The sequence below is a fragment of the Elephantulus edwardii genome, unplaced genomic scaffold (assembly GCF_000299155.1).
Source record: "Elephantulus edwardii isolate Elephantulus edwardi_28Jun2011 unplaced genomic scaffold, EleEdw1.0 scaffold00051, whole genome shotgun sequence".
Taxonomy (NCBI): Eukaryota; Metazoa; Chordata; class Mammalia; order Macroscelidea; family Macroscelididae; genus Elephantulus; species Elephantulus edwardii.
Window position 1 is genome coordinate 12,651,973 of NW_006399801.1, and position 24,363 is coordinate 12,676,335.

General features: G+C 38.2%; 1 protein-coding gene across 2 annotated transcripts in view; it reads right to left on the reverse strand.

Moving 5' to 3' along the window:
- The window catches only part of ITSN1 (intersectin 1 (SH3 domain protein)), a 286,095-nt gene that overhangs the window by 118,801 nt on the left and 142,931 nt on the right, over positions 1-24,363 (reverse strand). For both annotated transcript variants that reach the window (XM_006886744.1, XM_006886745.1), the window contains exons 11-16: positions 23,126-23,241; positions 20,975-21,237; positions 19,206-19,355; positions 18,989-19,129; positions 12,550-12,637; positions 12,282-12,421 (exon numbers count right to left, since the gene is read on the reverse strand). In XM_006886744.1, the coding sequence (XP_006886806.1) occupies positions 12,282-12,421; positions 12,550-12,637; positions 18,989-19,129; positions 19,206-19,355; positions 20,975-21,237; positions 23,126-23,241 (898 nt within the window). The remainder of the gene's footprint in view (positions 1-12,281; positions 12,422-12,549; positions 12,638-18,988; positions 19,130-19,205; positions 19,356-20,974; positions 21,238-23,125; positions 23,242-24,363) is intronic.

A 24,363-nucleotide genomic window follows, 5' to 3' on the forward strand; every position in this document is an offset into this window, starting at 1 on the left:
GCTGAATCTATCTTTGGAATTGTCTAAACAAGCTGCAGTTTCAAGTACCTCCAAAGAAATGGAGCTTGTGGTAGTCACAAAATAACAGATGTCGAATAAGGTAACAGAAGGCTCCGGTATCTTATGTCCAGATTTGAAGCCTGCTAAGTTTTTCTATCATTTCCTTCATCCAAGTCAGATACTACTGAGAAACACAATCAACTGTCAGAAAACCAGGAGGCCGTACAAAGGCAGATATGCTGGGTTTTCTCTCTTCTTGGATGGTACTTGTCATGAGCCAAGAGAAGCCGAAAACTGAGTTTTCAGATTGATAAACTTCCTAAATTACTAAAGTGAAGGCACCTACAAGTGAAGGAATCTGTACTGAATGTGAGTGAACGACCTGCCTTACTTTATTGTAACAAAGTCTTTGTGGACATGTCATCCTGTCCAAAGGGGAGGAAGCAGAGGGGCACATACTTTGGTTATTTTTTAATATTGTTTAAGAGACTCAATAAAACTGCATGTACTTAAAATATTTCAATTATTTCAAGGGGAATAAAGTTAACATAATAAATCTGATGTCATTAAATTCTTCATTTACCTAAGAAATAAGTAGGGGAAATGGTTTAGAAAATCTTCAAGACGTTAATTATAGCAACCTTTCCTGGTGGTCAACCTCATTAACAAGCCAAACCAAATTCCTTGCCAATAAGTGGATTCCAACTTATAGTGACCTTCCAGGACAGAGTGGAATGACAGTAACATTACAAGATAGAGTAGAACAGCCCATGCCCCACCAGCGTGTCCACGACTGTAGATCTCTAAGCAACCAGACTGCCATGTCTCTCTGTTGGTGGTTATGAACTGAAAACTTTTCAGTTAGCAGCCAAGTGCTTTAATTACTGTGCCACCAAGATTCTTTTCAGTCTAATTAAAAGCTACTTCCACCAAGTCAATTCCAGTTCAAAGACCCCACAGGACACAGCACGACTGTCCATAGTGCTTCCCAGCCAGCACCTCTTGAGAGCAGCTGTCTGTTTCATCTTTCTCCTGTGGAGTTACTTGGAGGTTAGAATGGCCAACATTTCGGTTAGTAGTCAATACTTTAATCACTAGTATAACTCAGAGAAAAATAAGAACCAAAAATCACAGAAGTCCAGAGTGAAGGCTGCATAGTGGAGTGAACTTGAGGGAAGGGATTGAGTAACAATGAAAGTTTTTTGTTTTCTTTTCAAGGAGAAGAGTGATTTGGGGGAGGAGGTGGACAGGGAGAAAAGTACAACAATGAATGACTGGATATCCTAAGTCTCTGTAAAGTTTCATTAAAATTAATAAATAAATTTTTTTAAAAAGAAAAAAGAACCTAAAGTCAATAGTTGTAGCTCTTCTAGATTTTATTTCTTTTCCCCTAAAATCAGTAACTCACAATAATAACAGACATTTCTTGTCTACTTATCTAGCAGTATGGTACTAAGTGTATAATTTTGTTGATTTTTCTAAGTTCTATTCAGGGGTATGATATGTACTACATGAGGTATGCTGTTGTTAGAAGCCATCGAGTTGAGTACAACTCATAGTGACTCTGAACAAAAGATCTGAACCTGTCCTGTCCTGCGCCATCCTCACACTTCCTGACAAACATGAGCCCACTGCAGCAGTCACCATGTCAGTCCATCTGACTGAGGGTCTTCCTCTCTTTCACTGACCCTCCACCCATTCCAGCATCATATCCTTTTCCGAGAAATAGCCCCTCCTGGCAACATGCCCTAAGTATGTAAGACCAAGCCTCATCTTCCTTCCCTCCAAAGGGCGCTCTGGTTGCGCCCTCTCCAAGACTTAACTGTTTGTCCTCTTGGTCATCCATGGGGTGTTCAGTTCTCTTTTCCAACACAAAGGCATCAATTCTTTTCTTGTCATCCTTATTCCATGTCTAGCTTTCAGATGCAAAGCAAGTCATCAGAAAGACTATGGTCTGAATCAGATGCACCTGAGTCCTCAGACTGACATCATTACTCCTCAATAATTTGGAGAGGTCTCTAACTGCCAATTTCCCCAGTGCAGTGTCTCTTCCCATTTCCTGATGCTGGTACCAAGGGTGTTAATTGTGGATATAGTTTACAATAATGTACATCATCTCCTAATAAATTCTAATTGCTGTTTTAGAAAAATAAAACCTTAAACAGACACCTAAAATTTTTTAACTTAAATGTAACAAATATTTACGTGAGAAAATAAGTCATATAAAAATTACATTCTTATCACCAAAAATAGAGGGCAATAAATATACATAGCACAATTCTTAACTGAAGTCCATAAATAAGCTTTGGTTTGATGAATGCCAAGCATGCAAACTTGGAGTATATTTGTAATTTTTTTTTGCATATTTTTTTAAAGACAAGACTAAAATTTTTATTAGTTATCTACAGCAGTCTTTGACTAAACACACATTATAAATGTAAAAAAAAATAAAAAAGATTGGCAAATTCTGTCTCCTAATAGCTGAAATGAAAAAAGCTTTTAAATATACTCTAAACCAAGAGTTTTGATAAATCACTTATTTTCTCTAAAGAGCTAATACATCCAAACTATAAAAGCATCTTTTGATACCTTTTGGCATGCAGCCAAAAACATGTCAAAAGCAACATGCTTGACAAATTGAATTCTCAAGAAGATCTACTATGATTCCTCACAATGAACCTAAGAAATATGGATCCCTTTCAATTTTTACTGAATACAGTTTTCTTTCTATATTCAGGTTTAATATCTGTGACTACTGCTCCTTCATTTGGTCTTAAGAGAACTCAAAAATATTATTGTAATTGTTCTGTACTGCTGAGTTGGAACCAAGCCATAGCTGACCCATCAGTAAAATGCACTGCCTTTCAAAGAGGAGATTGCTCATTTTCCTCCTGTGGAGCAGCTGGTGGATTCAAATGACATACCTTTGGGGTGAATAGCACAATTCCCTACCACTAAGCCACCCAGAGCCTCCATTAACAACTATCTCTTTTGCCATGAGATCACAAGAACTACACAGTATCCAACTACCAGTATTGAACATGTGTTTCATAGATTCTACAGAAGAATCTTCACTGGAAGAGTAACAGTGGATAACAAAGTTTCAAATTCTCATAGACTCTAGTCTTTTTGGAGCCATGGAGTATGGAAGAGCTTCCGAAACAGGCTCTGAGGTAATCTTCCCTTATTGTTTCCTCAAAACCAAACATGGCTTCCCCAGTAAGAAGGGTCTGCTTTGAGCATGATGTTCTTTTAATAACTATCTATACAGTGTCAAATGGACAAATAGAAACAATGAGTTTAGGAAACAATAAGTTTATGTTAATGAGAAGTCTAGAAAAAGGAAAATGAGAACAGTAGCACAAGTGGAAGAATGTGATCAATGTCATTAAATTGCACATAGAAAAACTGTAGAATTGGTATATATTTTGATGTGTATATTCTCAAAAACAAAATAAATAAAATTTAAAGAAAAAAAGTTTTGTCTATAATCCCAACAGTATTGCCTAAAGTAACAATGCTTTTTATATAAATAAACATTATTTGTCACCCAGGATAATTATGTAGCCCACAACAGTGGAATTTTCTTTTCATTGTGACTTTAATGAAAATTTACAAAATGAATCTGCCATGAAAGCAAGAGTCTAAACCAACAGCATAAAAGCTCGAGTTAAGCAAACAGTCACTGTAACTGGAACCTTAATATAAAGTCAGTTCTCAGGAGCAACTTTAGAGCAGGTATCATTATGGGCAGAATTTACACTTCTAAGAGTCCTTGGAGTCTAATTTAAGAAGGAGTTGTACAGAATTCACATCTCACACCACACACAAAAAAATCAACTCAAGGTGGATCAAGAGACCTGGGAGTAAAGCCCAAAACCATAAAGTTCATCAGAGACAAGCTGGGATCAAGCTTAGAAGCCCTAGTCTATGGTATAAAGAGGCTGCCAAACACAGCCAGAAATGTACACTGTGAAGAGGATAAAAGTGATGAATGGGACCTTCAAAGATTAAATTCCTGTGCATCAAAATTTTTTTTCCAACAGGATGAACGAAAACCTACTGACTGGGAACAAACATTTGGCAATACCATCTCAGACAAAAGTCTCAGAATGAAAGTTTATAGAATATTCCTGGGCCTCCACAAGAAAAAGACTGATAATCCAACTACAAAAACGGGCAAAAGACATGGAAAGAATGTTCACAGAGGAAGATATTAAAATGGCCAATGGACACATGAAGAAATGTTCCAAATCACTGGTAACAAGTGAGATGTAAATTAAAACCACAAGGAGATACCATCTCACTCTTTAAACTAAGTTTAAACCCTTTAAACTAAGTTTAAAAGGGCAACAAGTAATAAATGTTGGCAAGGATGTGGCGAGATAGGAACTCTTATACATTGTTTCTGGGACTGTAAAATGGTCCAATCACTCTGGAAGGCAGTTTGACACTTGCTCAAAAAGCTGAACATAGAAATTCTGTCTGACCTAGCTATTACATTGCTTGGAAGATATCCCAAGAAAATGAGAACTGAGGCTCAAATGGAGACTTGTACACCAATGTCCATAGCAGCATAACTGAACATCACAAGAACATGGAATCAGTCCAGCTGTCCAACCACAAATGAATAAATTGAGAAGTTGTGGTACATTCATACAATGGAATACTACGCAGCACACAGGAGCAATAATTTTATAAATTACTACCTAACTTGGGAGGGACCAGAGAGCATAATGCTGAGTGAACTAACTCAGTTCCACAAGGACAAATACTATATAAAACCATTATTGTAGAATGAGTATGAGGATCCAAGTGCTGGTGGGGGTGGAAGCAAAAGGGTGAGGATGGGTGTGTGTGGGTGTGTTAATTATAGGGTTGCATAATTTGAATGTATTTGAACTTTGTAAATAAATCAGTATAAAATTTAAATTTTTTTAAAAATGCTTATATTTTCTTTTTCTACCTCTTTTTTTATCTTTAATGAATGTTTATAGAGACTTTGGATTTCATTCACTCATTCATTGTTTCATTTTTCTCTCTGCCCACTCCTCCCCTGCAGTTCATGCTTCTCTTTGAAAAGTAGGGGGAAAAAATCTTTCATGGGTATACAATGCCCGCCTCCCCAGTATCCTCCACTATGCAACCTTCATTCCGGACTCTTGTCATTACCATAATACCCAATCATATATCGCTTTTAAACAGTTCTCTCCTTCATCTGTTTCAATGCAGTATACATAATTTATCCAATCTTTCTAAAATTAAAAAAAGTTTAAAAAAGAGTTATAATCTTAAATTCAAAATTAGTACTAAAATTTCAAATTTTGCTAAGTAAAAGACTATCTACATTTAAAATCACAAACTGCCTCTATTAATATTATCTTTCATATGATGTAAAAAACAGAGACCCACACAATAAGAGTGCTGTGGACAATGTAGGTTTCAGTATTTGAAATGTTTGTTTTAAAAACGAGACTACATGGTGAGCTCTGGTGGTCTAGTGGCAAGAAGGTGCACTGCAATCACAGAAGTAAGCAGTTTGCATCCACCAAATGCTCTGTTGGAGAAGGAAGAACAATCTCTTCCTGTACCAGTCAGCTCTGATTTGATGATACACACACACAAAATAATAAAAATTAAACAACAAACCAACCAACCCCAAATGAGACTACATCCTATAGTACTGAGTCCAACCTGTAATTCACCACCACTCACATATACATCCCCCTTGTTACAGGTGAAAGGCTCACTCATGATTCATGACTCATAAAACTAATTACTATTAATCACTATTGCCCGAGAAGGGCATAGAAACCTTTAGTAAGATGTCTGTGTGGATGACCCAGCCTAGGAGAGCTGACAGACACTGCACTACTGCCTCCTCCATTGCCACTGATTGAAGAAAGGAAGAATCAAATCTAAAAATCCTTCACATGAAGATCATCCACACAGTGACCAGATGGGAACAAAGGAGGACACTATTTTCAACATGAACGGACCTTTTAAGGTATTGTATTTTCTTTACATGATGTAATGAAAACTCAAAAAGGAAAAGCTCTACTTTATGCTGCTGTTCTGTTGTACTTAAGACAATATGGACCATATAAACAGCAGCATAGTCCTTAAGGGGTTGCATGTCCCAGTCAAGGACTGAGCCTCTCTGGTAGCTCAAATCCACCAATCGTTCCTTGGGAGAAAAACAGGCAATCTTCTCTGTGAAATTCACAGCTTTGGAAATCAATGTAGGGTCAGTGATAATTTCGTGTTGCCTCTTTGGAAATGACAGAGTTGTATGTAAATACTGATATGTAGAAAAAAATTATCATCAGAATGTTCCAATTGGCCTTTCTTTTATCAATTGTCCAAAAGAGAGAAAAAGCAAAACTTTCCAGTTGAGTTTGATTTTTTTTTCCTCTCTACACCTGTAAAATGAGTTCTAGAGAAGGTAGTGGTTAATTTTGCATCATCAGTGGAAGCTACATTTTAAAAATAGAAAATTATGGTAAACTGTTTTGATGCACAAAATTAAAACTATTTTTTGCTTGTCTTTTATTGTAATTTGAGTGAAAGTTTATAAAGCATAGTTTTTTAATCATTCATGAACACTGAATTAAAATTAAGAAATATTAATTCATGCTAGTATTTAGTTAAAAATCAGTTATTCCTCATTAAATCATTAAACAGATTTGGGGGTTGGTTTGTAGGAATCAGTGAGACTGGCTCAGGATAGGGAAAGCTTCAGTGCTGCTGTAAATAGGGTCGCTATGGGTCACACGTCAAACATTCTTCTAGGTCGTATAGCTCTGGTGTGTCCACTTGCCCTACAGAAGTAACTTGTGGTTGCTGTGAAGCTGAACACTGTGATACTGATGTGTTAAATGAGATAAAAAAAAATATGGTGGAGTTCTCCAATTAACACAAGCTTGGAAGCAGGAGTGGTATCCACTTCCATAGATAGCTTGCCTCCGAAACCCTATTAACCTGGAGAAAGGATGAAAGTCATGTAAGTGTCCAGGACTTTCATTCATAGGGTCGCTATGAGTCACCTATGACTCAACGGCACTTAACAACAACAAACAACATGGGTCACAGGTGCTTTAACAGCACATAACAACATTTTATTCAATCATCAAGAAGTTAAAATTTACTAGTCATTTAAAGGCAGGAAAAATACAGGGCCTACCAACTAGAGTTCCTAGTATAAGAACTTCAATATCTCAGACTTCTGGCTGGTGGTTAGAATCCATTCAGTGACAGAAAAAAAAAGTCTGGTGATCTGATTCTGTGAAGATTATAGCTAAGAAAAACCTGTGGAACACAATTCTACTGCAGCCCATGGGGTCATCACAGGCTAAATTCATACCTGAGATAACAGGCTTGAGTCAACCTCTCAGACACTTGTTATGAGGTGTTGTCAAACCTTCTATGACTCATAGCAAGCCTATGAACAAGAGCCCTGAGCACTGCCCTACTCACTGTCATCCTCATCATTTGGATATTCTTGTGCCCCTTGCTACAGTTCACCTCGTTGAGTCTCTCTTTTGCTGACAGTCTACCTTTCGTGATGTGGTTTTCCAAAAGACCTTCCTAACAACATGCCCAAAATACGTGAAACAAAGCTTCACCGTCCTTGTTGCCAAGGAGCAACCTGATTGCACTTTCTCCAAGACATATGTTTGCTTTTTGGGCAGGCCATGAATACTCAGTACTATTCTCCAAAGCCCACAACTCAAAAGCACTGATTTTTCTGCCATCTTTAGTCACCATCCAACTTTCAGATGCATAACAAGTAATTGAAAAGAATACAGTTTGGATCAGATGTACCTTAGTCTTTAAACGGACATCACTGGTCCTTAACACTGTAACATAGTCCGTGAGAACAGATTTACCCAGGGTGATACATCTCTTGATTTCTTGACTGCTTGTGTTAAGTGTGTTGAGGATTTTTTTTTCTTGATATTGAGATGTAATCCATATTGAAGGGTATAGTCTTCCATCCTCTGCAGCAAGTGTTTCAAAGCCTCCTTGCTTTTGGCAAGCAAGGCTGTGTCATCTGCATAATGCAGGTGGTTGATGAGTCTTCTCACTCAGTAGTAAACTATCTGCACTATCCAGGGACCTTATGAATATGGTTAAAAGCCATTAATATCTTCTTCTGAAAGGAAACAATGAGGCCTCACTTTCTATATGAACAGACAGACTTTTAAGGTCCCAAGACTCTAGAGAAGACTCCTAATGTCAAATGAGAACCCAGGTGGCATAGTGGATAGGGAGGTGAACTGCTAACCCAAAGGACGCTGTGCCTCTCTGATGGCTCACGTCATCAGTCGCTCCTCAGGAGAAAGATGAGCAATCTTCTCCTGCATCTCTAAAAACCTGCTGGAGGGTCAGCTATGAGTTGGTCAGTTCCAACTCATGGGAAATGACACTATCTTTGGCTACTGGATCTCAGAAGGTGGGAGTATAATTCTTTCTGAACTGAAGCCAATAAGAGAAACCCTCAAAAGAAAAATGAATCTAAACTAGACATTTTAATGTTGAGGACTAAAATACATTGTATGCTTAAAAGAAAAAAAAAGAGAGAAAATCGTAAAATTACTCTTTAAACTTTCAAGAAGCTTAACACACTTATATTCTGCAATCCTGTAATATACCACAAAATCTGGGAGACAGCAGGGTACTATTACTCCCAATATGACCTTTCTACACAAGGAACTGGAACATAACATTAAATATGCACCAAATAAAGTGAATTGTGGTAAGCATTTTGTTTGTTTGTTTAACTGCAGAATCATGATATCTGGTTTTCGCTATATTTCATTCTCATTTGTAGAAATGGGGAATTAATGTAAATTAATGTGTCTTGGTCAACTAACATACAAATACACATGCTATGCAGTACTTCTCAATATCGATAAACAAGTCTATAATGAATTAACTATATTTTCTTTTCCTAAGTGCACAATCTTTATGAAAATCAAACACAATTGCTAAGTCCTGATTTCTTTTATTTCCTCTCCATCTGGTTTCCTTTTGGGGAAGAATGTTTAGAACACAGCAAATTCACACCATCATATTAGATGTGTGGGATGTCTGGACAAGTGCCAATGTTTCACTTTCTGCAAGGTAAGAGTAATTTTTGCATCATTAGCACCGAGTCTGTAAAAACATCACTGATCAAGAGAGGCATCAAATAAATCCCAAGAGTCAGGATGCTAGTATTTCCTTGTTGATATATACCACACAAGAAATTACAGTTGATAATGAATACATGTATTAAAGTCAGAAAAAGGTTCCTCAACAAAGAAAAATGGGCAGGAGATACTAAATAGAGACTAAATCTGCCTCTGTGTTGTTTCAAATTCTAAATCTTTTGATTCTTTAATTTAACTGCTTCTGTTTTAGTTTCAATAGGTCGGAGAGGTACACAAGACATAACCATCAGAGGCAGCACAGTGAAGTCACTAAGGGTTTCAAATGGGCATTAAACAACAAAACAAGGCTATACTGATTTTTTTTAACATGCTGCCTCACACTTTTAAATTGATGACCATGCTTAGACACACATTTTTTACCATCATTTGCAGTAGCATATTAACTCACTATACTAGCTCAAATTTAAAATAATGGAAAACAAAACACATTTAAAGGACAGAAATTAAATTTTCTTACCTAAAAATTCTGGAAGCAGGAGTGGCATCTACTTCCTAAACAACATGCCTCTGGAAACTCTATGAACTTTGAGAAACGACGATTGTAATAGAAAAGCTTCAGGTCTTTTGTTCATAGTGTCACTATGAGTTGTGCTTGGACTCAATGGCAATCAACAACAACACTTAAAAGTTAAATACACTGGGTTTGAAGGGTTAGGCCCAGTCCCATGGAACAACATAACAATTAGAAATTACACAGTAGTAAAGTGAGTAGTACCTGGCTAGGCATCTTAAAGCCTGTGAGCTACCACCTAAGTCACAACTATGGTCATTAGTAGCAAAACAGAAGGTGCTCAAGAATAAAAGTAACCAATAAGGTAATCAAAAAATGCAAAGAAGAAACAAGCATACAAGCACAACAACCATCTATGCTGAGACCAGAAAAGCAAAGTGATGTCCAGTTAATATCACCGCCACTTTTTACCAGAATTGCAAAGGTTGCTCTTGTTTTTAGATGTCGTCAAGTCAAGTACAACTCATAGCAACCCTAGACCCGAATGGTGTCATTCTCACCATCTCTGATACACGTGGACCCCTTGCTGCAGTCACAGTATAGATAGATAGCCACATAGATAGAATGGGAGAAATACGTGGTGCAGAACTCAAATTTTTCTTTTTTTGGGGGGGGGAGGAAGTCAGATACACTGGGACAGTAGAAAGCAAAGGACCCCTGAGACCAGTCTTTAAATCTGGAGCTAAATCCATCTTCTGAGATTCCCTGGTAGTGCAACAGCAGAGTGGCACACAAAACAATGGACAGCACACACAAGATCAGTACCTTCTTAAAAACATCAGCATAAGAATAAAAAGACAACTTCTTAAATACAAAGATGAGAAACTAAGGTATCAAGAAAAACAGAGTATCATAAAGGGACAAAGAGAACACAAAGAAAATATTGACACATTTTGTTAAAGGAACTCATGTCATTGAGCAATTTACATGAAGATCATTAAATGTGAACACAATTTGTTGTGTAAATGTTCACAAAATACCAAAATTAAAATGATACCATCCACTGCCACCAAGACCATTCTGACTCAAAGTTGTTCCACAGAACAAAGTTGTTGTTACTGTTGTTATGTGCCGTCAAGTCGCTTGTGACTCATAGCGACCCTATGTACACAGCCCTAAACCTTGCTCTATCCTGTACCAATCTCACTGCCTCTGACACACCCATCCCGATTACCCCAGTCACTGAATCAATCCACCTCATAGAGGGTCTTCCCCTCCTGTGCTGTCCCTCCACCCTCCCAAGCATGATGTCCCTCTACAAGGACCTCTCTCTCCTTACAACATGTCCAAAGTATGTCAGATGAAGCCTCAGAAATCTTGCCTCCAAAGAGCAGCCTGGTTTAACCCTTTCCAGGAAGAACAAAGTAGGGGGGAAAAAAAGCCTAAATGACCTTCTGTACAAAGTACAGTCCCTGGTACTTACTAAGGTCAACAAGGGTGATTCAGACCTCTTTAGTATGGCAATAGCAACTCCAAAATAATTTATGTGTAAATCCACATAACTTTGTAAAAAATCACCTACTAGAGTATCAATTCCTAATAAGTAAGCATTTTTTTCAGAGAGACAAGTTAATTAAAAAGAAAGAAAGAAAGAAAAAGAGATCGATACTAAAGGAGAAATATGTGTTATGCTTTGAGCTCAAGGGACAGGGATAATGAAATACTTAATTTATACTCCAAGATTGTTAAAATACTTGCGGACAAGCTACAATCTTTTTGTTTGTCATACTGACAAGTCACAATAAGAACTAAAGGAAATAGCTTTATTGTGCTTATATTAAGTGGAAAACTTACAGATACATGTCTAGTACTTATATATCATGCATAATCACATACATACAATACAGAAGAAATACACAGTACACACATAGAGCACCCCCCCCCACACACACACTATGTAATAAGTATTAACATAAAGTGAAAAGAAAACCAAAACATCACTAAGTAGGCTCAAATATTTTCCCTAAGAACACTTTCCTGGAATTGGACTATTCAGAAAACTTCATTACCTATCATTTTGAAAGAATAGCTGAAATACCTGAAACTTAGATGTCTAGACAGTTTGGCTTTAAATCTCAATTCAAATTTCAACTAAAAATCTCAACTATGCTTCTAATATTTTCAGTTTTAATAGTGTTCTAAGAATACAAGAAAGATGAAGTTTAATGCCTTAGTTTCTAGAATTCACTCTGATGTGGTTGTAAACAAACACAGGAACAGACAATGTGTCAAAGTATAAATTAGATTAAAGATAGCTACCACATAAATGGACACAGGGATAGAAATGTGTGCAAGTGTAATTTAGATTAAAGATAGTTACCACATTGGGGTCACTCCCTCAGTGCTACCTTATAGATGCCAAAGTCAGTTTGCACTTTTTTTCTCCAAAGAGAAAACTGCAAATTGACTTGTACACTTTACATTTATTAATGTGAAGGCTGACAAACCAGAATAATACATTTTTCTGCCTGGGATTCAACATCAACTAATCATCTGGCCAGCTAAAAAATTTAAGGGTAGGGTAGGTTTGTGGTAGACACAGAGTAGTTAGCTACCTTCAGTTGATTGTTGAAAATATCAATCTCCTGTAGTTTTGATCTAGTTTCCTTCTCAACCTCATCCAGCTGGTCTCGGAGCTGCTGCCGAGCTAGTTCTTTAGCTTCTAAGGCTCTCTTGACAGTCAGAAGTGAATCTCCTGGTTTAGGAAAATAATGCAAGATAAGAAAAACTTAATGTGTAGTGAGGGGAAAAATATTTTTAATGTTTCCACATAAAGATATTCCTGACAAAATAAAAGAATAACTTTAAAAATAAAACACCTACTGTGCAAACTGTTCTGCTGAACTTGTTTTAATTGGTCATTAAGTATCTGTTTTTCCGGAATAAGTCTTCCAAGCATTTGTTGAGACTCCTGGGAGAAAAAAGAAAACAATAATGAGCGACAGAAAACAATAATGAGCGACGGGAAAATGACCAAGTCCAGACTCACTGCGTAGGTGGGGCATCAACCAGGGCTCATTTATTTCCCTCAGACTTTTCCTAATCTCACCCTAAATCCTCCCTGTTGAAATTGCATTTAATCTCCAGGCAGGGTGGTTCTTGCTTTCCTGCCAAGGAATTCACTCTGTTTGCCAAATGCTTTTCAGTGAAATACAGTTGGGACAGTTATAGCTCCCTTGATATTCCTTATTCCAAAGTTTGTTAAAAAAAAAAAAAGAACTTCATGTACAACTCAGCAGACAGCAAGCTAAACTAATGATCTCCGAATGACACCAGCATCAAATGCAAATCTAGAGACACTGGGGTTTTGTTTTGTTGTTTTAACTGACTCAGCAATGTAAATGTTTTTAAACCCAAGTTTTAATATTCTGAACTTTGATATTTTATAGGGCTGAATGTAAGTTTGCTATATACCAGAAGTTTTGCCAACACTGTATTTGCTTTATGTTCAGCTGAAATGATCCAGATACTCAGTACACATACAGCAAAAGAGATTTCCTATTGTTTCTTTTATATTTTCTGTGAGCTATCTCATAAATATCTACTTAGTTATGCTGGTTTAATAGCATTTTATCTATAATCTGAGCAGTACATTACTATGTTCAACATATATAAAATATTTAAAAGGCTGCAAATATACTTTGAAGTGAATTGTTTTCAAGAGATGGTATTGCTCAAAATGTGAAAAATTATGTCATCTCTTTTCTAAAAATTTTATTCTGATTTATTTACAAAGTTTGAATATATTGTTTTCCACAAAAGATCCTTCCCATTTTCTTCACTCCATCCACCCATCGAATTGTGCAACCCAGGATTAACATCCCCTATCCTCATCCCTCTATCTGTACCCTCCTCCCCTTGGATCCTCATACTTATTCTATAATAATAGTTTTAATTAATATTTGTCCTGTTACATCTCTTGAACTGAAAAATGTAATAAAGGAAGCACAATGTTAACAGGTTTGAACTGTCTATTTTAGAACAACAGGAAAGACAGTATCTACAGATATCTACAGATTTACAAGGCAGTTGAGAAGGGAAATCTTTTGGTTTTTTTTTATTAAATTTTATTAGTTTTAATAAACATTTACAGAGATTTTGGGTTTTCATTCATTCATTGTTGCACTGTTTTCTCCACCCTCATCCCAAGTTTGTTCTTCTTCCCCCCCAATGTCTGTTTTAATTGTCCAATTGCCACAGTGCTTGTCAAAGCCAGTTCTGATTAATCTCCTTTGTCAGTGTGTCCCTTGCCATTCCCTATCAATCCTCCCTGAGAGAGACTTCACCCTGATTCATAAGGAAAAGGGGATGGCGTATTCTCTTAGCTACTTCCTGCTGAAAAGGGACACTGTGGGTTTCAGGGTGAATGTCTTCTCTCACTACTCTAAAGGGCCCCCTTGGCAGTAGGAAACACATAGACTATTATGGAGACTGATTTTGGAATTTAGATGCACTGTTATCAATTGTGCTTAGCCGTACATGTTCATATCCTTGAAGATGTATCATGGAAGCGTTGCAGCCTAGAAGATACAAATTTAACTAATAAGTTAAAAGTGCATGAGTCAAAAATTGAAAAGCAATAATATTCTGAGTAGAGGTTCTAATAGTGGCACAAATCAAGTTACAGAGGTAAGGTGGTTCCATTGCCATCCTTACTCTAACTTCTTTTTTTTTTTTAATTTAAATTTGTTATTAATTTCAGTGAAAATTTACAGAGGCTTTGGATTTCCATTCATTCATTGTTGTAGATTTGTCCCCTCCCAAGGCTCCCCCCCCACAAGACATTACCCTCTTGGAAATGTAAAAGATAAGATTCTTTCATTATTTTACAAACCCTCCCCCAGGTCCACTCCACCATGTAGCCATCGCTCTAGACTCCTGTCATGACAGAAATACCTAATCACATATCTCTTTTAAACAGTTTTCTCCCTTCTCTGTTTCAGAGCAGCATACATTATTGAACCCATCTTACTCAGTCTCTCCCCAACCCCAAGGACAGTCCCATTCTACAACAGTGGCACCATGCAATATTTGTCCCTTTGTGACTGGGACATTTCACTCAGTATAATGTTCTCCAGAGTCAACTATTTTGAATAATATTGCATGAGTTCCTTGTTTTTTAATGCAGCATAGTATTCCATTGTGCGAATATACCACAGCTTCTCTAGCCATTCGTTTGTTGATGGGCACTTAGGTTGTTTCCAACTCCTTGCTATTGTGAACAAAGCTGCAATAAACATGGGTGTGCATGAGAAGGGAAATCTTTTGAATCACGGTACAGAAGACTCTGAAATGAAGAACTGTCCTCATGGCATAAGTGGGGTAAGTGAGACTGTCCATTCAGCAGCAATTAAAGCCAGTTACTGTGATTTCACAAGAAGGTTAAATTTATTGTCACGAAGTTCATCTCTCATGAACAACTAAAAACATGAGAAATGGAATACATTTGCTTATGTCTCAAAATATTATGTAGAATAGCTAAGAGTTTAAAAACTAAGACAAGCATGAATTAAGACAATGTTAAGCCCTCTTTTCTAAAGGTGCTGTAAAAGAGCCTTGAAAATACTTGAAAAAGTATTTCAAGACATCTCACTACAGGGATGTTGTTGTTGATTGTCATCGAGTTGAGCATGACTCATAGTGACCCAATGAACAAAAGGCCTGAAGCCTTGCTATAACTGATGTTTCTCCAAGTTCATAGAGTTTTCAGACGCTTAGATAGTGGTTTAGATAGTGGATGCCACTCCTCCTTCCAAACCTGCTAGGAGAATAAATAGGTTTGTCCAAGAGAGAGGTGAAATGAGGCTGTTTCCTTGGAGGCAAGGATTCTGACGCTTCATCTGACATACTTTGGGCATGTTGCAAGGAGGAACCAGTCCTTGGAAAGGGATACCATGCTTGGGAGGGTGGAGGGACAGCACAAGAGAGAAAGACCCTGCCTGAGATGGAATGACTCAATGACTGGGGTAACAGGGATAGGTGTGTCAGAGACGGTAAGGTTGGCTCAGGGTAGAGCAGGGTTTAGGACTGTTGTACAGAGTGTTAATATGAGTCGCAAGTGAGTTGATGGCACATAACAACAACATGTGTAACTGATGGTATGACCGACAATTTGCCCCTGGCATAGTTTTGACTGCCAATATTGAGCTTCTCCAATGATTTCTTCTGCAAACGTAGTCAACCTGATTCCTATGCAGTCCATAAGGTGAGATCCATGTATAAAGTTGTTGTCTATGATTTTCTTTTATAAAAGGTATCTGCAATAAATACATCATTGAAAATACAAAATTTGATCATTCTGTTTCCTGCTTCATTTCTATCACCAAGCCCATATTTTCAAACCATTATTCCTTCTTCACTGTTTCCAACTTTTGTATAGACCTGCTCTAAATATCTGAGGTCCTAACATGAAATGCAGAAACATCTACATGCATTGGATGGTTACAAGCTCAACAATGAATGCCAAACAAGATGATAACATAACAACCTGGTGGTCAACTTTGGAAGTTGTTGTTAGGTGGCAACGAGTTAACTACAACTTACAGTGACCTTATGAACAACATGAAATCTTGCCCTATCCTGAGCCATCCTTATAATCTCTAGCTTGCTAAAACTCTTTTTTGCAGTCACAGTGTCAATCATCTTGTTGAGGGTCTTCCTTCTTTCTCTGATCCTCCACCTTTCCCAGCATAACGTCTATTTCCAAAGACAATGCTCAAAGTATGTGAAACAAAGTTTCACCGTCCTTGCCTCGAAAGGGCATGTTGATGTACTTCCTTCAAGATATATTTATTTGTTCTTATAGCAACCTGTGGTATACTAGATATTCTTTGCCAATGCCACAATGCAGAGGCATCAGTTCTTCTTCAGTCTTATTCATTGTCCAAAACTTCAGACAGGCAATAAAATTAAGATAGAACTGACTAGAACAGAATTTCAAATTGTCACAAACTTCAGACTTTCAGAAGCCAAGGAGATCAGAAAACTTAAAAAATCAAAGGCATTGCCAATGAGTCAATTCCAACTCACAGGGCCCTTCTGCTGTGCTTCCTGATATAATATTTAAAATTTAATAAAAAGCATCCCTTCATGTCTTCTTCAAACCACACAACAGTTTAGCTTAACTAGTAAAAAAGGCATAATCATTAAGAGTTAGTGTTTGTCCTATAACCAGGAGAGGATAAAATAGATGAATGGGACCTTCTACGAATAAAATCCCTATGCAAATCCAAAAACTTGTCCAACAGGGTAAAAAGGGAAGCCACAGGTTGGGAAAAAATATTTGGTAATGCCACAACAAGATAAAGGTAAGCCGTCCAATTGCAAAATAGGCACAGGATATGAACAGACACTTCACCAAAGAATACATTCAAATGGCGAACAAATACATGAAGAAATGTTCAAGATCTCTAGCTCTAAGAGATATGCAAATCAACTATGAGATATCATCTCACCCCAGTAACAATAGCAAAATTCAATAGAACACCAAACAACAAATGCTGGCGAGGTTGGGGAGAAACTGGAACCCTTATTCACTATTGGTGGGACTATAAAATTATGCAACTTCTATGGAAGGCTGTATGGCACTTTCTCAAAAAGTTGCAAAAAGAAATACCATTTGACCCAGAAATTCCACTATTGAGGACATACCCTATAGAAACCAGAACTGCTGACCAAGCAGATATATGCACAACCATGTTTATCATGGCTTTGTTCACAATAATAACAAAGAGCTGGAAACCACCCAAGTGCCCATTAACAAACAAATGGATAGAGAAGGTGTGGTGTACTCACACAATGGAATATTATGCATCATTGAAAAAAAACACACTCATGAAATATTATACAAAATGGGTGACCATAGAGGACATTATGCTGAGTGAAATATCTCAGTCACAAAAGGACAAATACTGCATAGTGCTACTGTTATAAAACAAGACTAACACGGGGTTTGGGGGGAACTAAGAAAAGAGGGGATAAATAATGTTCACGGCATTGAAACAGATGAGGGAGAGAACTGTATAAAAGAAATGTATGATTAGGTATTACTGGCATGACAAGAGTCCAGAATAAGAGCTGCATAGTAAAGTGGACTGATGGGGCGGGGTGGGGGAGGTATTGTGTAACAGGGAAATAATTTTTTTTCCAAAGAAAAAAGTGAACTGGGAGGAAAGAGAGGCAGGGAGGAAAATGTGCAACAGTGAATAAATGGAAATCCAAATTATCTATAAACTTTCATTAAAATCGCAATTAAAAAAAAAGAGTTCATGTTTGTGCTAATGATAGCCCTCAGAAGGTGGTCAGAATGTTTAGACAACTTGAAGAAGATAATCAATGTCACCAAACTATTGAATAGATGCATGTTTTGGTGTGTATATTCTCATCATCAACAAAAATGTAAAAATGTAAAAAAAAGAACTGCCTACGGTACAGGATCCCTGGTAGCATAGTGCACTCAGCTGCTAACCTGCATGCTAGCTGGAAGGCCAGTGGTTCACACTCACAGATGCTGTGGGGAGGAAAATGTGGCACTCAACCTCCATAGGTCTTGGAAAGCCTATGGTTCAGTTTTCCTTGGTCCTATATGGTTCTTAAAGTTGTAACTAAATTTACTTGTTTGTCCTATGTCTCCAACTATTCCCTGTATATCTATTTCCCATACTCACTAAAAATATTTCATTGTAATTATTTGCTTTAATTTATCATGGTAAAAGCCAAGTACTTCAGTAGACTACAAGATGCCACATAATCTAGCCCCACACCTTCCTTCTGGCTTTGACCTTACTGGTCTCTGTGTTATCGCCACAGGGATTCTGTACTATTTCCTCTGCCTACAGCTACAGGGGTGAGTCTCTTTCTGGTTTGTGTTCAAATGCTATTCTGTCAGAAGCTTGTCCTAAACACATTATTTAAAGTCACAACTGTCTCCACCCTCAGCATTTTCTAATCTCTCTCTTACTAACTCTCTATAGCCCTTCTAATAGACTAAGTGTTTCGTTAGTGTCTGTCTACCTTACAAGTGGAGTGCACACTCCATGAAGGCAGGCCCTCGTTTCTACTGTTCACGCTGGAGTCTCAGTAGCCAGAAGACTACCTGACTTTTTACTCAACATCCTATTTTTCAGTAAGGGCCCTGCCCTTACTTCACACTCCAGTGTCTAGTACATGGCGGATGTTCAGTATTTGCTGAATGGACAAATGAACGTATTAGATTACATATAACTGTTTAGGCCTAAAAGGTCTTAGAAACCCATCTTCTCACCTGTAACTGTTGCTGTAGATGCGTTATCTCAGCAATTCTCAGCTCTCTAGATTTATTTGTGCTCTCAATTTCTTGCCTTTGCGTGGTCAATCGACATCTGATATCTTGCAGTTTGCCTTCTAATTGGTGCTTTTTATCATTCTTTAAAAAAGAAAAAAATCATTACTATTTTTAATAACATTAGTATATTTCTAAAACAATACTAAACTTTACTCACTAGAGCTTCTAATTCAAATTCCAAAGTTTTTTTCTTTGCTTTCAAGACAACTATGTCCTCTTGTTCTTTGTTTCTTTGATTGAGTAGTTCTTGCCGTCGATTCCGTTCCCATTCAAGCTGTCGCTGCCTTTCAAGTTCTCGTTTTGCAGCCTGTGACATATAAAACAAATGTTGTATTAATTTCTAAGTCCTTAAGCTATACTATTTTCAAACATTACAAGAAATCATCACAGTACAACAGAAGTAGTTTTATAAATATACAGTATTCTTTCCACAGAGAAAAACAGAACTACTTATAATTGACCATTATATTTACTTAAGAGGAAAACTGACAGATCATCTCACCACTAGAATGAAAGCCCTCATGCCTTCAAGAACACTTGAGGTCCTAAATAAAAGCATGCTTGCTTATTCACTGGCAAAGAGCAAAGAAAATGTCTTTATTTCTAATAAAAACAAACCCAAACCTCCAGAACAGAAAGGCATTTATCCTTCATTCTATCCCATCTCTCTAATCATTCGTTTTTAGCACAGAAAGTTCTGTAATTTCTTTGGGAATGTCAGCTGTCTTTCACACTGCCTCTGGGGTCTGCTAGGTGGAGTTGAGGACCAGGGCATTGGCATATGTTATTATAACTACCTCTTCTACTTGCACTTGTCTTTCAAGCACAATGTAAGACTCTGGCAGACCGCTAAGAGTACTTGCTTACTGCTATGTCACCAGAGACTAACAATAGCCAGCACATGTTAAATGCCTATTAAGTAATTCTGAACAAACACTCTAAAATGTCATTCTTTTTTTAGAGAGAAAAAAGGAAGATTGTTTAACTTTTGGCTCTTGGGTCCACAAATTCAGATTTACTTAGTATCTATGCAAATCAGAATAAAAAAACCCAGGCCCTAGCTAGCATTCTCTCAAGACATTATTAGGAGAAGAAAGCAAAGTATTATTACTCTTCCATAATGAAAAATTTCCCACTGTTAAATGTTGCTTCATCCACATAAGAGAATGACCACTTTTGCTTCGGTAATAACATACTGAACAGACAGATAAAATTTACTTAGCCCTTGCTAATCTTGGTATGGTACCAAATTTATGAAGTATTTTATAAATGTAACGATAGTACTATGAAGTATCTACAAATGTAATGAACATTTTCAGGATACATTTTTTTTTAATTTTTTTTTTTGCGTGTGTACTGTAAAATTGGATCTGACTGGTACAGGAGGAGATTGTCCCTCCTTCTCAGCAGAGCATCTGGTGGATTCAAACTGCATACCTCTGGGATTGCAGTGCAGCTTCTTGCCACTAGGCCACCAGAGCTCGCCAGTATACACTTTTAAGAGTAAAAAAATATATACTGCAGAAAAAATACAATTGGTATAATGCCAGTTATGGTTAAAAACAAAAGCAAAACAAATTAATAATCCTCCCTCTCTCTAGCAAAGAACCTTTTAATTTCTATATATGTACAAATGCAGAGAAGAGTTCAAAAAAAGTAACAACAGTTTTAGTTTCGTTTTAAATTTTTTACAAGATTGCACTATCAAAAGCTTGTATGCAGAAACTCATAGCAGCATTATTCACACAGTCAAAAAGAATAAACAACCCAAATGTCTATCAACTGATGAATAAACACAATGTGGTGTATATTTAAAAGGGAATAATACTCAGAAGCCCTATCTAAAAGGTCATGTGTCTTCCTGTCCGTTAGATGGAGAGTTCACACACTTGGAGCTATGGGGCTGGCTGCTCCCCAGCTGCTTACCTCCCTTCTTTCTATCTCCTTCCTCCTCTCTTCCTCTCGCTGACGTTCCAGCTCCCGTTGCTTCTCCAGCTGTTTCTCCAGTTCCAGCTGTCGTTTCCGCTCCTGTTCCTGGCGCTCGCGCTCTTTCCTCTCCTGCTCCGCACGTTCTAACTGTGCCAAGCGCTCCTGCTCTTTGCGCTGCTGTTCCAAAAGAGCTTGCCTTCGCTTCTCCAGTTCCAGATTGCCACGTTCAAAATTCTCACGCTTCTTATCTTCAAATGTTACTTCAAAATCAAGAATCAGATCAGTTATAAAAAAAGTCATGATTTCCCATATATCTGGACTGTTAGTCAAAAGGTCGGCATTTGTGAACCTGCCAGCCACTCACAAGAGAGAGATGACGCCGTCTCCTGCCAAGTCGGCTATAACCCAGGGCGTCCCAGGGTTGCCTGTCTGCCTTGACCTGACAGCAGTGGGGTTGGTTTTATTGGTTATTTTCAAAGGAAAAAAAACATTGGTATATTTGAAATTTGTGGTATAAACACAAACATGTAACTGTTTCTTTTTCCTTCCTACTATCTTCCTATGCCCTTGTAACATAAGCACGAAGAACAAAGCCCTTCACAGCTTACTTCCATACACTCTTCTCAACACCCAACACTGTTTCTAGAACAATAAAGTAGATCCTCATCATCACCTGAATCTACTTACCGTCTCTGTTACTCTACCCTTCTCATCTATTTCATGGTGTTGGTTTAGGGACTGGTCCGTCCTCCCTTTACTTACAGGGATCTCTGGTGGCTTAATGGTAAGGAGTTGCATTGTCAACCCAAAAGCAGGTAGCTTGGGTCCAATAGTTGTTTTGCAGAAGAAGGATGGACAATCTCCTTCCATGTGATTCACTGTCCCTGAAAAGCTGCTGGAAGGTCAGCTATGAGATGGTTCTGCCACAGCCTTTACTTATAAATGGTATTACCTCCCAGTCTTAATGAAGAGGAGAACTTTTCAAAGCAGAGATGGAAAGGGGAGCAGTCTGCATTTCATCCCTCATGCTCCATGAGCCCCAGGCTATACTGACCATGCACACGGCTGCTGTGCGTCTGTACCATGAACATACCGCACTCACACCCTGCTCTAATGACTGTTTACATGGATGTCTTAAATTCCCTATTTAAAACCTGTTCACTTTTAATGCAGCAACATATATTGGTATTTGAATTATACCATCATGTCAGTTATAACTCATAGCAACCTTCCATGAAGTTTATGAAGTGGCAAATCTTTATGGGAGGAGATTACCTATTTTTCTCTTGAGGAGTGGCTGGCTTATCCAAACTGTTGACCTTTTGGTTGGTGGCTCAATACATGATGTACTATGGCACCAGGGCTCCTTCCTTTACCCTGAGACTCCAAAATAAATTTCATTTGCTGTTTACTATCAATAATTATGTCATCATTAATAGTTTACAAATGTGCTAAGATTAGTGTAACATAATGATGAAATTATGTATTATAAATATTTACAATATCTCTCACATTGATGTAGAGTCAAAACCAACTCATGGCTCACTCTCCACTGGATCCGAGGCTGTAAACTGCATGAAAGATTGTCCATCCTTCTGCCTAGGAGCTGCTGGTGGATTCAAACCAGCTGAGAAGCTCAGAGAACCACCAGAGAAGCTTGGGTTAGCAGTGCAACTCTCTATGAATTATGCTACCAGAGCTCTCTAATGACCTATTTTAAATAATCTTAATTAGAAATGATCTATTAGAAATATAAATAAGAATTATGTAAAACAAGTTCATACTATTAAAGACTTTCCATTCTTTCACAAGGTAAGAAAAATAATAGTAGGCATTCTATTTCTGCACTAGTGCTATTAAGCAATCACCACTTACCAAATTTCACAGTTCTATACCGAACACTTAGGAAATTTTGTTTAGCACTATATAATCAGATTGTAAATGAAATTAGAACAAAGATGCACTTACAGAGTCCTCTTAGTCCTCTACACATAGCTAACTTTATATGCTCAGTAAAAGCTTCTCCTTTCAAGCTAATGTTAGTCAAAAGAACAGTGCAAAAATGCTAGATTTTAATTTTGACCTCCACCTTTCCCTTAGAAAGAAGTAGGAAATTCCCTGTATAACACAGCATAAAGACCACCTTACCAGGCAATTTCTTTTCTAGTTGTTGCTGTTCGTCTTCTAAAACTGGTTCCTCTGGTAACCTCTGGTCTACAGTGGCTGAGCTTATGGCAGAAATGCCACTGCCAGATCGAACTCTTCTGCAGTTAGAGGAGGAGAAAAAAAGAAGGAAAAAGAAAGCGATTTCCATAAAACTGGCAATGTAGGAGGAAGCAAGCTATCACAAGGTTATACTGTACCACAGAGCATGTTCCATTTATAATGAAGAAAAGGCAAAGATCTGGTCATCTGTATATACAAAGTTATCCAAAGAAATAAGTACCTAAATGTCATGGATTGTAAGCTTGCTTTAAACGTTTAAAACCACAAAAATCAGGAACATTCAAAAGTACTGAGCAATACCACTTCATGTTAGCTGATGTGATTATCATTACCCTTTAGGAGTAATTAACTTTAAACCTCTCCACCCCGACAAATCTCCCTTTGTTCTCGGGGAAGTGATCCTGTGCCCCCCTCAGCTTGTGTCTGGTTTGTGTGGCCAACAAGGTGCTTGGATGAAATGAAATTACCCTCGATCCAAACAAAGATCCCACCCAGAGAACACAGCCTGGCAGCCTGTGGTGTGCATGTGGGTGTGTGGGGTGCTGGCAGAAGGTGGGTGCATGATGCTCCGATGAGCCGTCAGATTTCCTGAGCCCTCTGCCCAGCGAGGTCACAAGTCCTGCGCTGAGTCATCTCTCTCAACGGAGACACGGCGACCCCGTGCTGGCCCCCAGCCCGTGTCTCCCACACTGTCCCCAGTTCCAGGTTTCCCACCTCTGACCCCTGCGGAGGGCAGCACTAGAGCCAGAAATGAGCCCTGTGATTGTCAATGCGAAACTGGGCTCTGGGGCTGCGGCATCTGCGGGCCCCCCGACCTGAAGAGCCCAGCAGAAACCATGGATGTGTGTGTAGGTGTGAATTCAGGCAGGATGCACAGAAATCAGGCTTAAGGGTGGCTTGCAGACACCAGCACCCCACCAGCCATTCTGGGAGGAGCCAGACTGCACCCCCTCCCCCTCCTCCTCAGCCTGTGTCTGGCGGCTTTGGTAGGACAGGGGGTGACTAATCCTCAGAAAGCCAAGGTGGACAGGAAGTGTCACACATCTCTGTTCCCACTGATGTCACCAGCTATGGGCTTCTGATCAGTCGGCCTAGGACCAGGCAGGCACTCAGATGGGTCCCCAGTAGGAGAGCCTGGGGTTTTGAGGGATGTCTGCACC